This window comes from Sparus aurata, chromosome 14, assembly GCF_900880675.1.
Source record: "Sparus aurata chromosome 14, fSpaAur1.1, whole genome shotgun sequence".
NCBI classification, from domain to species: domain Eukaryota; kingdom Metazoa; phylum Chordata; class Actinopteri; order Spariformes; family Sparidae; genus Sparus; species Sparus aurata.
Window position 1 is genome coordinate 4,649,819 of NC_044200.1, and position 16,953 is coordinate 4,666,771.

Consider the following 16,953-nt stretch of genomic DNA (forward strand, 5'->3'; position numbering starts at 1 on the left):
GGTCTACTGTCTACATGGACGGTGCGACGGAAACAACACGCAATGCACACACACACACACAAACACACACACACACACACACACACACACACAGACACAGACACAGACACACACACACAGCAACAGCTCTGTCTTGACCACTGACCCCAAACACCCTGCTCAAGTTTACTCTAGCTTCAGTAACACCCCCCCTGTGCACACAGAAACATATCAATGGGACTTCACATGAGTGAGAACGTGTGGAAAAATCCTCCACAGCAAATTAACCTACGGTGGGTCCACGTGCACCTGGTCTATTCTTAGCGTCCCAGAAAACCACTTAAAGCCTAAAGAGAAAAAAGAAATGACAAGTGAAAATGTGAGACGGTGCGGAGAGTGACGTGGAGACAGCAAAGGACAGAAGAGGCAGAGCAGGGGGAATAAAGGAAGTGGTGGAGATGTGAGCGGGCATGCCGGGGTTGGTTGCAGAAGAAAGAGGGAGACAGACAGTGTGATAGATAGTGAGGATGACAGTGATGGGACAACAGAAGAAGAGCAGAAACTATCCAATCCTTCACCATGATAGCATCTCCCCCAGCAGTGTCCTCCTGTCTTCCCCTCAGCTACTGCACCACACTGCTGATGGGCTGTCCTCAAACACAACACACACACACTAGCCACCACCAAATAATTGTTTTTTCTAGCTTCTGCAAAATACATATATATATATTTAGTATTCCCTCTACAATGTTCCAAAACGTCCATTTAGGGAAAATGTGGTTTTGCATGATGTAGCCCATAAACTCCACATTGTGTATACTTATCATCCTTGCCAACCCTTTTTAGGTTGGAGAATTGATTTCCTACCTTCAAGGCACCTATTGGTTTCAGCTCACTTGCTTGAGATTGGTAATCCATCACAGTGAACAGTACGGCGCCTTGCTTTTTGGCAGAATTACATTATCTTTGCAAGTGGGTACTGTTTTGGATATTCTCTTCAGTGATGCATTCAAGGACATTTGGAGGTCTGTGCCAGATAGAATTATTATCATCATTTTATTTTATTTTTTTAACAAGTTGAGTTTTTATTTGCTTGAGTCGAAAGTTTAAAAACTTGTAGATTGAGTTTTTTCGTGGCTCTGCTGGTCATAGCAGCGTTGAGGCAATATCACTAAAGATAGACAAATTGTTAAAGAAACCCGGGGGTTGTATACGACAATTGTCATGCAGTCAACAATGTCGGGGGGAGCCACACCATACAAAATCTGAATTTCTACATAATGCTGCTTTAAATGACTACAACATGTCTCATAGTGCTGCACTCAGAGTCTTCATATGCAGTGAGGGAGTATTACAGACATTACTGGTGGGCTTAGTGGTGGTTTTTTGGTAAAAAAAAAATGTTGTTCTGGAAAATGTGTTTCTGCAGCTTTAAGCGAGGCTAATTACAATGCATGCGATCCAAACTGTATTTCCACCTCCCTGTACTGAGAAAGGCTTAGACCATACACGGAACGCATCAGCTGCGACTGGGATGGTGACATTTTTCTAGAAAGTAAAAACTTGAAAGAAACGAAAAGAAAGGTGTAATGACAAAGGAATTCTACACACAGGGGATTTGGGGTTAGTAGTGAGTCAGTATGCATTACCCTTTTCACAACATTTGCTTTTTCCCTTCCAAATGTGATTTCCTTACACAGTATAGCTTATATGAATGAAACACTTTTTGGCAGCCACATCGATTAGGCTGCCAAAAAGCTTACTTTTTCCCCTTAAAACTAATGACTGCCTTTAGGGTAGGAAATCATCCAAAAACGTATATCATATGCTTTGGAAAGTGGTCAGCGGTAATGACTTCATAAAATACCCAAGGTTTGTAGTTAATGGGCTTAATTTTGTGAAATGAAGATACAGTTATCTAAGATTACTAAGAACATTTTTCACAAGTTTGGTCAACTATAGCAAATCTGTATTGTTAATGAGAGACCCTCACCCACATTGTGACCTGTAGAATTTTTTATATGATTTTGTCTTTAAAATTTTGCCTGGTTGCAGCTTTAACAGTAACCATTAAAGTTGTGTGTCCTGCAAGCTCGGCAGGTTGAGACCTTTGTCACCATCTTCATCCCACTCTGCCACGGTCCCTCTGTCGCTCCTCACAGTAAACTGCCCAATAAAGCAGAAAAACCATTAAAACCGCAACCCATAATATGCTTTAATTTCATTCCGACGATCATGTAGTTATAGCAGGTGTCATGTTCTCAGATGGCTGCCATCTCATTAAGTTTTTTATATCTAAATTGTGAAATACTAAATGAAGTGAGGACTCACTGGCTGGAACAGACACTGACAGAGCAATAATAGTCCTGCTGTTCATGGCGACAGGTGAGGGATAATACCCGCTGATGCAAAACACTTTACGTAGTAGCTGCTTCTTCCCTCTCCACCCTTGAGAGAGGGAAGTTGTCAGACTTCAGGAAACCCCGTCCTTTTGTTGCCCATTATTGTCTGTTCTCATTCCCAGATTGCCAGAAGATGATTTTGTTGCCTCAGGCCTGTAAAGCTTGTTTGCCTACCGCACAGAAGAGGGGCGGCCATTATGCTAATTCTGTCCCCTGGAGGTTTCATGGAGCAGTCAGTGGGTAAGATTGCTGATTCCAGGTTGTCATCCAGGCACCGACGGACACGTCACAGTCTGTAGGGACTGAGCAACAACCCACTAAAAATGCTACAATCAGGCAGACTGCATCAACACCTCAGAGGTGCACATGCTGTAGGAACAGATGAGGCTCAAGAGAGACAGACAGAGATACATAAAGAGCGAACAGTTAGCCTCCTACCTGTGTGGGGTTGTAGAGCTCCTGCAGGGCGTTGCGGGACCCTTTCCTACAGCAGCCGTCCACCACGAAGGGATTCCTCCGCATGACTGAAAAAACAGAGAGGAGACACCACTTTAAACACCTTTTACCCAATCGAACCCATCCAAACAGAGTAACTAGGAATACAAGCTAGTTAATAGGGATCCTTTTAAAACTTTACATGAGCAAGTACATCACTGTCTGTATCTGTATCTGCATGAGGAATCGGCAATCGACTTAAACCACAATCGTTGGGACTAACTGGAAAATATGAATGTTTTTAGGGTTTTTCGCTATAGACCCTGAGGAGATTTTTATCGTCTTTCGCTAGCTGTGGAAAGAAAAGGCTGATGATCCAAAGCTCTGCAGTCCTGTGATTGATGCAAGTGTGAAAACTAACTACACTTTGTTCTGCCGCCGTCCCCCTGGACCTTTACTCAAGGACACCACTTTGGGTACCATCGCCTTAGCGACCAACTGCTGTGAGAAGGAGGAACAGTAGAAAGCTACAGGGATAAATAATGAGAGCAGTGACTATATGCCAAGGGCGAAGCCACAGTTCAGCGTTTGTTTGGCTGGATCTCAGCTCTTTACACAACTCGATACAGAGCAGTAGCTGCTGGCAGCGGCTCAGTGGGAGCAGCCAGCGCAACACTTCGCCCCCGCCAACACGCTCTCTCCAATTACTCTGGATGGAAAAGCGCTGAAGGACGGCAGAGGATCGACGGGAAAAAAAAAATGAAGCGCTAACGAGAAAGCCAAGGATTTAATGCAGTTTGTTCCACACGTCATCTGCCTCATGTTCATGGATGAACATGTGTTATTACCATCAGGAAAGCTGATGATAAGAATGAAAAATGATGCAGCGGTACAACGGATACATTTTATACAGTATATCTCCATCAGGAGACCTTCTCAACAGTGCATGTTTGCCATCCGCATTACAAGTAGTTAAGATTATACAACCACGTTAGCAACAAATTCAGCTTTTTTTTTTTTTGATGGCATATAAAACATAGCATCAGCATATTGTCATGTTCACAACCAATTACTCAATAACTTGATTGGCTCTGATTCTGATAATTTTCATAATAATAATTTTTCCATGTAGGACTCATGATATCATTTTCTACATTTTTACTGTAGACCTTCATGATCGGTAGTAAAACAGAAATGCTCTATTTGATGGGCCTGTAATTCTGCTAATTATAAGAGATCAAAGCCTGATGTCATACATTACCCACTGTGACTGAATGCTACCTCTTACTGAACATTTCATTTTATATTTTTGTAAAAGAATATGTATCTATGGTTAATCTTCCATGCATGCACATCTGCTATAGGGCTCGTATGAGAATTTACAGTTTGAGAACAGTAAAGTTAAAGCAGCAGCAAGTAGCTCTGGTTCTTTGTCAGTTCTGCTGGCCCCTGTGGAGGCCGTCAAAGCAAGTTAACTTTGTTTTGGCGCAGTACCACCAGACGACAGAGCAGCTTCTTTCCTCAGTCTGTGAGACCCTCCACTTTATCCCCAGCACTCCCACATACAAAATTATTTATTTTATGCCTTGTCGGAATCTGACCTGGTGTTAGGCATCAGGAATACTTTATAATAGCAGTTCAGTATACCAGTCATTTCTTAAGATTGAAAAAAAACAAACAACTACAGCTCCCAAGATAATTATATCTCTTAAAGTGTAGTGCGGGCAGTTGCACCGATCAGCGGCAACACTGACAGGTGATGTGAATAATTTGATTAAAAATCACAAATTCATCACCTTGTTACAATGCAACGTTGTGCTGGGAAACCTTTGGACCTGGCATTCCCAAAACCTGCTCCACCTCAGCAACACTGATGTAGACAAGGTGTGTTTCTTAGCCTCCTTCTTTCTGAAATCGACAATCAGCTCCATGGTTTTTCTGACGCTGAGCAGTAAGTTGTTCTCTGTGCACCATCTCTTGTTGTTTACAATATGGTTAATAGTGGTGGTTTCGTCCTCACACTTCACAATAGAGTTCTGACGTTTGGGGAACGCAGTCGTGAAGATCTGAATTCTGAACAGGAGGGGGCTGAGCACACAGTCCTGGGGGGCTCAGGTGTTAGGCATCAACGTAGAGGAGGTGTGACTGCAAATCCTAACTCTCTGGGGCCTGCTCGTGAGGAAGTCCAATATCCAACTACGGAGTGTTGTAGCCAAGCACAGAAGGTTTAGTTTTTCAGTCGACTTCATGGGTGAGATTGTGCTGAATGCTGAGCTGAGGTCAACAAACAGCATCCTGACGCAGCTGATCGTATTCTCCAGGAGTGTGAAGACTGAGTGGAGGGCAGTAGATATAGCAATCCTAATCCAAAGCAACATGATAACTGGACTGCATAATTCATATGATTAGTGCAAACAACTCATTTCGCGATGGGAGAGATTCTCTTCAAAAAACGAAAAGAATTATTAATGATCACTCAAAAATTAATGCAATTAATACTCAACCTGGGTTTACAGTGATATATTACTGATATTTACATATTGACATTATCTCCTGGATATGATGTCAAGCCTCCGTGCAGCATCAACTCAGCAGCCACATCATTAATATGCTTTAAAGCTGATTTGCCCATTTTGTGCATGTGCATAAATAGGATGCATTTAAATACATTTGCATCTCATTTATAAGTAAAAAGGTTCTTTGTAGCTGGTAACCTTCCCTGTCATCACTGCCATCACTATATTAAACAATACAGCCAATCAAGACTGCTGTTCCACATACTATGAGCCGTGACCAAATGTTGTACTTGAACAGATATCTCAAAAGGAAATACAGCCGAAATGACTGGCTTTTACGTGCCTGCGCCCAGGAGCTCATTGCTTCATAATCAGGAGGTTGTTATATTCAATTGCACAAGTGGACACAGTTCTGTATAAATGTTTGCCTCTATTTGCAAAGTGCAGTGGGAGCAGTACAGGATGCAAATTTGCACAACTGCTGCGGAGGGCTGATAATGTCAGAATCCACATTTGCTCGTCTACACACCTGCCCATGCGCTCAACTGTAAACTCGCAAATCTGTTGACGGCAAACATGTAAATCTGTCTCTGCTCTCCAGTCGGCGCGCACTCAATATCGGCGTAATGAGGATGTCGTCTGTCACTGTCAGTGTTCTCATCTCATCTTATCGCGTATTTTCTGTGCTGCCTCAGTGAGGGTTCGTCTGATCTCGCTCTCATCATACATGTCGGGAGGAACATCAAAGCAAGGAAAGGGATTCACGTTTCACAGCAGGCCCTTTTGATTAAAAAAAAAGAAAAAAACCCAATACTGGTTAAAAATTAAAATGTGGAGTGTAGGTGAGGGTTGCTGCTGACCACAAATGCACCCAGTATCCCTGCATGTGAACTGCAATGCCTCTGTTGGCTTGAACCAGATCCATTGACAGATCCCCGGGGAGTGAGCTGAGCGCTTGTTAGTGTAACGAGCCTCAACAGACGGCCATGACCTTCAAACACAGAGGGGAGGACAGAGGGAGGCGAGGGATGCCTTTACACCGTCAGAACACACACACACACACACGCACGCACGCACACACACACACACACGCACACACACAGATTGATAACCTGAAGCTGGTCCATAATAATGCGGTCGAACACTCAAGTCCTACTGTGGACGATGTAAACAGGCAATTACTGCTTTCTCGGAGGAAGTGGGCTTTCAGTGTGATAATGCAATCATGGAATATTTGCTTTTTAGGCTCACTCACACAATAAGGCAGCAACACAAAGCTTGCGCACACACAATTTTAACTCGCAGCCTGCTGATTCGACAGAGCCGTGGTGTCAACTGATTGCTGTGGACACAGGCTTAAGGTGGAGCTCAAGGTAATGAAGATTCAGCTCCAGTGCAAGTGTGTGTGTGTGTGTGTGTGTGTGATTGCGCCAAGCGGCACTGATGGGTCACAGAGCCGTGGTGATATTTATCTGCTAGCACCAGTGAGCCTGCTGCTAATGACGACGGATGCCAGAATAAATCAGGTTGAAAGCTGGGCCCGTGCTGTGTGTGCACGCCAACACATTCAATGCCTCCAGTCATCTGTCCTTCCCATGAGGGATGGTCAAGCTGGAATTAGTGGACTGAAAGGGGAGGCTGTGCTATGGCTCAACAAAGTTGTGGCCGCCATTGCAATGGTAGCATCTCGCCTCTCAAATTGCATGCATGCAATTGATTTAACTTTTAAAGGAGAACTTCGGTCGATTTAAACATGCAGCTTCATTGCTCAAGCTACCCTTGACTTGCCAGTACCGAAGACGCGAACACATTTGGTCCAGCCATTACAGAGCTCCGTGAACGGAGATGTAGCATTGAACGCTAACTGCATGGGGTCAGAACTTCACGCTGTGTTTTAAGCATCTTAACATGCTCCACATCTCACACCAGAAGTTATGCAACATCAGCAGACACCTTAGCACACAGCACTGTAGCGTGTATGACTCAAACTGAATAAAAAAGTAGTTAAAACAGTGTGTTTGTGCAAGCAGCTACATACCTGTTTGTTGACATCCGTGTGTTCCGGTAGCTAGACCAAACTAGTCAATCCGTCGAGCGTGCACTTACTCCCTCACTGGCGGAGACGGAAACGTTTTCCAGCATTTTCGTGTGTATGTTCATAATGTACATGTCCATGTTACAACCTGTCATGAGCCATGAGCCTTACAATAGCCTGTTAAGCCTGTTAAGTGCACACTCAGTGGATACGCTAGTTTGGTCTAGCTACCGGAAGACGCGGATGTCAACAAACAGGTAAGTAGCTCCTTGCACAAACACACTATTTTAACTACTTTTTTATTCAGTTTGAGTCATACACGCTACAGTGCTGTGTGCTAAGGTGTCTGCTGATGTTGCATAACTTCTGGTGTGAGATGTGGAGCATGTTAAGATGCTTAAAACACAGTGTAAAGTTCTGACCCCATGCAGTTAGCGTTCAATGCTACATCTCCGTTCACGGAGCTCTGTAATGGCTGGACCAAATTTGTTCGCGTCTTCGGTACTGGCAAGTCAAGGGTAGCTTGAGCAATGAAGCTGCATGTTTAAATCGACCGAAGTTCTCCTTTAACCACTTTAAAGAGTCTTTTCCAGAAAATAGATATTGTTGAACTGGTTACATGCTTAAAAATAGGGTGATTGAAAAAACACTGAGGTCAATTTATTTTCAGTTTAGGATACAGATAACAGCAACATCAGTTTACCAAAATCAATCTAGATCTGTGTATTGAAGTATAACATGGTTAACTACAGTGGCACTCAGGTGAGCGCATACCTCCACCAAGGCCCAACAGTCTCCTTTAATTTAATCAAGATCGATGGCAATGTATCGCTCTAAATTTTAAACCATCCATAACTGTTCAACCACAGTTTATGCTCACCAGATCTAGGAAAAAAATCTCACCACACATTGTTAAAGACAGTGAGATAATATCCCTGATCTGTTACTTCATCTTAATCCGAAAGCTAATGTGGTCTCTTCTCGGCTGAGGCCCATCCTCCATCCAGGTTTCATGGAATTCTGTTCAGTAGTTTTTTTGTGAATCCCTGCTGACAAACCATCCAACAAACCAACCGACAAACAAACAATCTACTCCTTCACAGTAAATGTAATTTACCGTCACCTCCCCACTTTATATCTTACAGATTCAAAGTGACGGAAAAGCTTCCATTGTGAAGGAGCATTAGGAAGCATACAATTTAGCCAGCAATTTGAATTCATTGTTGTTTGATTTTAGGATCCGCTGAATTATTGCACTTTACTGCTCTGGCAAAATATAACAGGGAGCATCAGCAATTGTATTCATCTCAGCCTTTCAGATGCTTTTCAGCCCTTCTTCAGTCAATCAACTGTGGAAGATGTGTGTCGGGCAGCCCCGATCCAATTTCCTGCCCATGAGGATCAAAGTTTGGTAAATTCGACCATTTCAATTGATGGCATCTGCTTTCTTCTGCGGTTTTCAACCGATTTCCAGGCGGAACCAATTTCTGTGTAGGCTTATGCTGATAATAGAATAGAAAAGATCACTTTTCTAAATCCCTTTTGTCCTCACATGGTACCTGGTCCCCTCCACAACACACACACACACACACACACAAACATACCTACACACACCCACACACACCCAGACTGACATAAGCGCAAATTAAATCCATCCACACAAGCCTTATCGCTGCACTTCGGTCTGCTCTGCTGCCTCCAGGTATATACATAAACACACACATCAAACGCAAGTAGACACGGGCGCGGACCTGTTTAATCTGTCAATAATCCTGTCTCTCCTGTCTCTGGTCCGCCCGCGGCTTTCAACTGAACATTCACACACACACACTGAAGTACTGGGGTAAAGTGCGACGCAGCTGCGAAACAAAACAGACGAGCGCGGTGTGTAACCAGTGTATGCCCACCCAGTCACCGGGAACATAAGGTCACCCTTAGTCTCACGCCAACACCTGGCTCATTGGTTGGTGGGAACCGAGCCGTAACCATGGAAACCGCTACCCTTCACCATCCTCTCACCTGCGCTGGCTGGCTGGATTCCTCTGGTCTGGAATCAGGTAAGGTCATGGGAAAGCAGAGCCTTTTCATTTCCTCAGTGCTGACAGGTACTGTGCGCTACTGTACACACAGAAACACACACACACACACACACACACTCATGATGATGTGCGTAGTGGCTCGCCTATTACAATAACTACGAGGTCAGTGTTGCAGAGGCAGATTGTCAGCTTTGACAGTATAGCTTCCCCGCATTTAGTCTTGAGAAAATGCAAAACATTTTTATATTACAGCCGGCGGAGGCAATCGATAAAGCGAGACAATCTGTCTCTGGATAAGAAACATCACTGTTGATATTTAAGAGCTCTCAACTTCCAATTTAAGTTACAGCAGCCACAAAGTCCAGACATGTTGGCAGAGGGTGAAGCCGAGGGAAGGTTATTTGACAAACAACCAGCAACCAGCAACTCTTTCCTCAAACATGTTGGTCAACTCGATGGTTACAATAAGATAGAAGTTTCATTGACTCCCAACATTTACTCCCAATTCAGCCTTTTCTTAATTGATTAAATGTGCCAGGAGCTCTTGAGTGCCCTCTGAGTTATTCAGCCATGACTTAAAGGAACTCCATTAACTACCCTCTCCCTTTGCCTCGCTCCTCCCCTCCTCATCCCCCTAACTGCTCCTGCCTCCTACCCTGGCTGTAACACCCTGAGCGGTGCTCCTTTCAGCCCAAATGCCAGCGGCCCAGTCAGAATATCCCCTGAAGGTAAGAGACGCTCTGTGTGCTCCACACACACGCACGCACGCACGCACACACACACACACACACACACACACACACACACACACTCTTCAGCTTTTATACTATAGTCTGACCAGTCTGAGTGAGGATAGTGTCACACTGACAACTCTCTGCCTCTCCTTCTCCTCTGTGGCACCGTCACCTGCTCTGTTTATTAGTCCTTATAAAAGCAGGTGGAGAGAAGCTGGGAAGCTTCCAGCTCAATACAACAATCAGACCTCTCTGTCATCCACTAAGAACCGGAGGGAACACTTAATGTGCCATCTCGTAAAAACGTAATGCTCCCATGCTGCTTCCCAAAGCACGGCTCCCCTAAATTAAGCTGTGTTGTGCCCAAGAAGGTCAGAAACAGACAGATTTCACAATCCACTTAAAACATCCAACATAATGCCTTTGTTGGCTTTGAAAGGACACCACAATGAGAATGCCACCCGATACTGCCTCTGCCAAGTAACAAGACTGGAAACTGACGGGGGAGATCATGAGCGGTAAAAAACATCAGAGAGCTCAGAATAGCACTGTGTGTATTACACTGCACATCACCCATCCTTTTCATTAGCTTCTCCTTTTGTGTCCTTTCCGCAAGGAGGGTTGTGGCCATCCTGTTTGTTTACTGGGGCCTGCATTCATTATTACCTGCAGTTATTCAGTTCTCAAAATTAAAGTGGAGCATTCTCTTAGAAGTTAGGAGTTTAAAAAGTTCTCATAAAAGTGAAGAAGAGGAAGTACCCTTAAAAGAATCATTCTAGTTTATTTTAGCTTGGGTCTTACTTTGGAAAAAGGAAAAGGAATAGGTCTTTAACATGCTTATTTTAAATCACGCAAATTAGTTATGTTGCTAAAAACCTAACCAAATACTTTTTTTTGACTAAACCTAACATAATACTTTGAGTGCCTAAACCTACCTCTCTCTCTCCTTCCCCCTCTCTCAACCCAGCCGGCAGATGTCTGCCCACCAAGTCTGGTTCTGCTCAAGGTTTCTGCCTGTTCGAGGGCAGTTTTTTTTTTTCTCGCAACTGTCGCCAAGTGCTTGCTAATTGGGTAAAAGTTGAGGCTTTCCAAATAAATTGATCAAGCAATATGGTCTAGACCTGATCAATCTGGAAAGTGTCATGAGATGACTTTTGTTGTGGATCGGCGCTGTACAAACCGTACGAAGATCTGGTAAGCTGCAAAAGTCATGTTGATTTTGGAGTTATTGACAATCGACCTATTCAGTTGTTAAGCATATGAGGAAATGTTGACCTAAGAATGCTGATGATGCTCTGTGTTGGCTGCATATGAAACTGCTGCTAACCTGAATTGAAATAAACAAAATGTCAATGAAGCTTAAAGGAGAACTTCGGTCGATTTAAACATGCAGCTTCATTGCTCAAGCTACCCTTGACTTGCGAGTACCGAAGACGCGAACAAATTTGGTCCAGCCATTACAGAGCTCCGTGAACGGAGATGTAGCATTGAACGCTAACTGCATGGGGTCAGAACTTCACGCTGTGTTTTAAGCATCTTAACATGCTCCACATCTCACACCAGAAGTTATGCAACATCAGCAGACACCTTAGCACACAGCACTGTAGCGTGTATGACTCAAAATGAATAAAAAAGTAGTTAAAATAGTGTGTTTGTGCAAAGAGCTACTTACCTGTTTGTTGACATCCGTGTGTTCCGGTAGCTAGACCAAACTAGTCAATCCGTCGAGCGTGCACTTACTCCCTCACTGGCGGAGACGGAAACGTAATCCAGCATTTTCGTGTGTATGTTCATAATGTACATGTCCATGTTACAACCTGTCATGAGCCATGAGCCTTACAATAGCCTGTTAAGCCTGTTAAGTGCACACTCGGTGGATACGCTAGTTTGGTCTAGCTACCGGAAGATGCGGATGTCAACAAACAGGTACGTAGCTCCTTGCACAAACACACTATTTTAACTACTTTTTTATTCAGTTTGAGTCATACACGCTACAGTGCAGTGTGCTAAAGTGTCTGCTGATGTTGCATAACTTTTGGTGTGAGATGTGGAGCATGTTAAGACGCTTAAAACACAGTGTAAAGTTCTGACCCCATGCTGTTAGCGTTCAATGCTACATCTCCGTTCATGGAGCTCTGTAATGGCTGGACCAAATTTGTTCGCGTCTTCGGTACTCGCAAGTCAAGGGTAGCTTGAGCAATGAAGCTGCATGTTTAAATCGACCGAAGTTCTCCTTTAAGTTTGTAAGGAAAATTTAAGAGTTTCTGGTTTATCTTTAACTGAAAGACTCTGACAAACAGTGTGATAAATCCAGACTCTGACCTCACTTGACGTGTTTTAAAAGGAGTTAGACAAACAGGGTTGTTCAGAGTAAACACAACACCCCAAAGGGCAGTAAATACCAATTTGGTACACCTCATGAAGTCTGATTTGCTGTTAAGACTGTCAGTTATTGATTCAAGGCAGTAGTCAAGCTTTTAAACTTAGCTATTGCAGAACCTCATGCGCTGCAGTCAGTAAGTATTACACCGCACTATATTTTCGCGGCGTTTGATTACACACAAGGCGTCCCGTAAACAACAGGCCCGCTCCCGCAAGTGCTCAGTGCAGGCCTGCATTCACGTATAACATCTGCCGCCATCTCTCAGCGAAAGATTATGGGCCGCTGGAGGAGGATTAATTTGTCACTAATCTTACTTTCACAGTGGGAGAGGCTTGTGGGGGCATTCATTTCACATCGGTCCGCCTGCACATCAGCCAACGCACACACATACACAGGACTGATTGGGTTTAAACACTGACGTACAGCGCAGCACTTCTTTATGGCGATGTGTGTGTATGTAGGGGTTGTTATCATCCTACACAAACACTTAAGTGCTGCAGCCAAATTGGGATTTAAATGAAGAATGCAAGCAGAGCCGGGAAGTGGAGATACAGGTGATTAGCAGCGTTGACAGTGCTTCATTAAACAAAGCTCAATAAGAACTTGCAAAAGGTGATTGTGTGTGTGTGTGTGTGTGCCACCAATCAAGTCTCCAGCTGTGATGATTGGCTGCACGCGTCTCTTCCTGGTTGGAGTGCCCCTTCTAATCTTCTTAATGATGATTACTAACATGACGATAATACACAAGCAATTTACAGTCCTCACCTCAGGCTCAGAGACAGAGTCAGGAGGGGAGAGAAGATCAGATATTACTGTCTACTGCACTCAGCTCTATCTTCTGTCTCTATCATTATAATCCCACAAGCCTTGAATGACAGCATTGTGCAGCAGGAGGTGCCGAGCAGTTCATCACAGTTTGACAATAAACCTCACATTGCGAGAGCCGCCGAACTGTTCCGCTTACCAATCCAAACAAATCTCGCGCGGGGATTCATATCAGCCGGCGATCAGATTTTATTGTTGCCATTAGTTTGATGTATCAAGCAAATGGCAGTGATGAAGTCCACCAGAAGTATAGTCATGTTAAAACAGTGTAAGGCCACATTCAGACAGTATAAGGCATGTGGCGGTTCGTTGGTGATGCAGTGGATGTGGATTTTGATCATCCATGCTGTTAGCATTTGCAAGCCATGCTGATAGTTTTCTAGTCTGATTGCCAGCTCATGTAATAAACCACCACAAATTATTTTTTAAACGTGACAGTTTGGAAGAAATACATTAAATCCACGAGTCTGAATGACTATTCCTCTTTGCACGCATGTGTGATTGTTAGTCATGTGAGCACTAATAAGCTGTTTCCAACAGTTACTCTCCTACACTTAATGCAAATAGGAGTCAGTTATTGGATGTTTATAGCAAACTTCGCGATACTGCGATACAAAAATGTTGTGATACCACGGCAGGACTGTTACGACATCTCGTGCTCGTAAAGCTCAGGCATCTAACAAGGAAAATCAGGGCAAATACATTCCACTATCTCTCATTGTTATTGCATTGTTCTGTTTGAGAAGGAGAGGGGGCAATCATACTGCTTTAAGGAGACAGATCGACTGGCTTTGTTGGCTGTGTTCGCAACGCTGGACTCAAACTGTTAACTCGTACGGTCATTTTTGTTTTTTGAGCTGTGTTTAAACCGTAGTCATACTCTTCACACTGACAGAACGGTCTATCCTGCCGCTCCTGTCGACGTCACTCGTCCTCTGGAGCCGCTCTTCACTGCAAGAGTGTCACTAGGCTTGTTAGTAAAGCCTCTTGCAAGGAGGCTGCAGCCGGGCTACCCTGCCACACCACCCAGCGTCTCTGCTACAGCCAGAAGTCGGTTTATTTACTGGTGGGGGAGACTGCAGCTCACAATCCTTAGCATTAGCTGCGCCTCTCGCTGTTTGTTTTTACAGACCAGCAGTGAAAAAAACAGAACGTCAACCCTTTCCCACCAGGCAACAAGTGCATATACAGTTAGGAAATAATAACATGTCAGGTACGCTGACAGAGATTTCTGTGGCCCTGGTCGTCTGCTGTACAACAACAGGAAGGGAGATCAGTGTGGCCCGCAGCCAAGTGTGTGTTCTCAGCTGTCTTACTGTGTCACCACCCCTGGGTGCTTTGGTACAGCCATGGCTACTTTCTGCACATGTTTAGGTCATGGCCAGCTACTATTGTTTTCCAATAGAAGGAAAACAGAAGTACGTCAAGTAAATTGTATACGAATGATAAATACAGACTGTCTTACACTGCCAACACAGTCCTGTAGTCCCAAGCACGTGCATCAGAGAGCTTCTTCACATTTCACAATGTTAGCTCACAGTATGTTCCTACACTACAGGAAAAAAAAAAAACACAAATTCAAGCGTACTCATTGTTGCTGGCAGATGAAGTGATTCTAACTCAGTGTCTGTGATAAAGAAAATGAGAGACAGAAGAACGCAAAAGCGGCAGAGACAAAGATAACACCTGACAGCTTTTTGAAACGTCGACATCATAACACAAGAATAGTGAACAGCAAAGATTTTCAGGCCTCTTTTAACACATCAGATCCGTCACCGAGCACACTGGAGCATAAAGCACTGGCGGCAGATGCAGCAGGTCAGGAGGAGGAAGGGTGAAGAAGAACATCCAGGCAGTGGGTGTTTCACTCAGACAGCCTCTCCCATCGCCCTGCCACAGGCTTTCATTCATTTAACATGAGGGATTTCATTACTGATGCATTATTTCTGTGCAGACGCACTGCGGTAACATGTACTGGAAGTATGCTTCAGTATGTATACATTGATAATGCACATGAAAAGCCTAAGCCCGATCCTGCTGTGCTTTGTGTTTAACCATACATTCTATCTTTTTTTATTCATAGGATCGGGATCATTGTTATTTCTCCACTGGCTCTCGGCTCAACGGGCCAGAATGCACTGCAGCTACAGGAGTACTGCGTGAGTTGCTTTTTATTTAATGCGGCTGATGAGATAATTTATGGATCCTGACAAAACACGTTTAATGAACACATTCATTATTATGTTAGAATCTTTGGGATAAATGTTGTTCCAGGGAAATAAATAATACATTTGCAGCTTCAAGGCTTCTTCCATTAATTAGCTCAATAATTAATGCCTGACGAGGGGAAACACAGTAATCACTCGGTATTTAGTAATATTATTACGCTGCAAGATTATGCATGCAATCACAAACAAGTACGGCTTCAGTTGAGGGGGATGATGGTGACCCAAGGAGAGGGTGAGAAAGCCTCTCTTTCCGTCTCTGTGCGTCCATTTTTTTTTTTTTTTTTAAATCTTGCCCGGTTCATTTCTCTTCCTATTCATTCATGTGGAGTCAAGGTGATCCAAACCAGCCTTGTGGATCAACTGATTCACAGAGGAAAAATCAAATAAGTAAGTTGCCATGTTTCCTTTAATGGTCAAATGTCACGATTAGAGCTGAAATGTTGAGTCACATGCGCTTCAATCTCCATGACTTTACTGGCTGCATGATTGGCCTGTTTGGCTGAAAATTTGGATTGATCACATCAAGTGCCACTTAAAACACAAACAAGCAACTCGTCACATAACGGCACCTCTAACTTGTTTTAACAAAATATGCTTTTCTTGCACCTTCATTTGTGCACTCCAATGTACTTAAAAAACAAACAAGCAACTCGTCACATAACGGCGCCACAACTTGAAAAAAGAAAATGACCTCTGACATGGAGAAGTGCAGTGGAACGATCGTCCAGGTTGGAAAAATCCAACTCGGACACTCAGACAAAGATCCCCCAAGCCAGAATTCATCGACGCAAGCGCAGATGACCTCGCAGCAGTATGCATACATCGAACAATTACCTTTCACTATTTTTATCACTGTTTAATCTATGTTTTTGAAATGCAACAACTTTGTCACGGCCGTTTTAATTTCTACATTTTTTGTCTTTTTAATTTGTGCCAGTCTGTTCTGATCGGCTACTCTGGCTGCTGGTGAAGTTCAGTGACTTGCGATACAAACTGGGCTACAAGCTGCAGGCGCTCACATTTTCCATATATTTTGTGATATATAATGATTGCATGTTACCAATGGAATCACTGTGCCCTCCTGCCTGTCCTTGATGGATTTTTACCTCTGGCAACTTGCACAAGAATATTAACAAAAGGCCTGGGCCAAAAAAGTCTTTAACGCATTTGCTGCAGCTCCTAAATCTTAAAGGCAACTTAGATTAGCATGACCACACTGTTATCATCGAGCAGCTTCTCTCATTCGGATTTGGCCGTTGCAAAGTAGAAATAAAGTCAATTGGACAAACGGACCAAAACAGGGACAAACATTCAGACGCAGTGTATGGTGTATCTATGGTGCACCACTGCAAAGTTAGGCAAAATAGTGTGTCTTAA

The 16,953-nt window shown here is 43.7% G+C and overlaps 1 protein-coding gene across 2 annotated transcripts in view; it reads right to left on the reverse strand.

Annotated features, from left to right (window-relative positions):
- The window catches only part of chst11 (carbohydrate (chondroitin 4) sulfotransferase 11), a 91,901-nt gene that overhangs the window by 25,484 nt on the left and 49,464 nt on the right, over positions 1-16,953 (reverse strand). For both annotated transcript variants that reach the window (XM_030440291.1, XM_030440290.1), the window contains exon 2: positions 2,820-2,905. In XM_030440291.1, the coding sequence (XP_030296151.1) occupies positions 2,820-2,905 (86 nt within the window). The remainder of the gene's footprint in view (positions 1-2,819; positions 2,906-16,953) is intronic.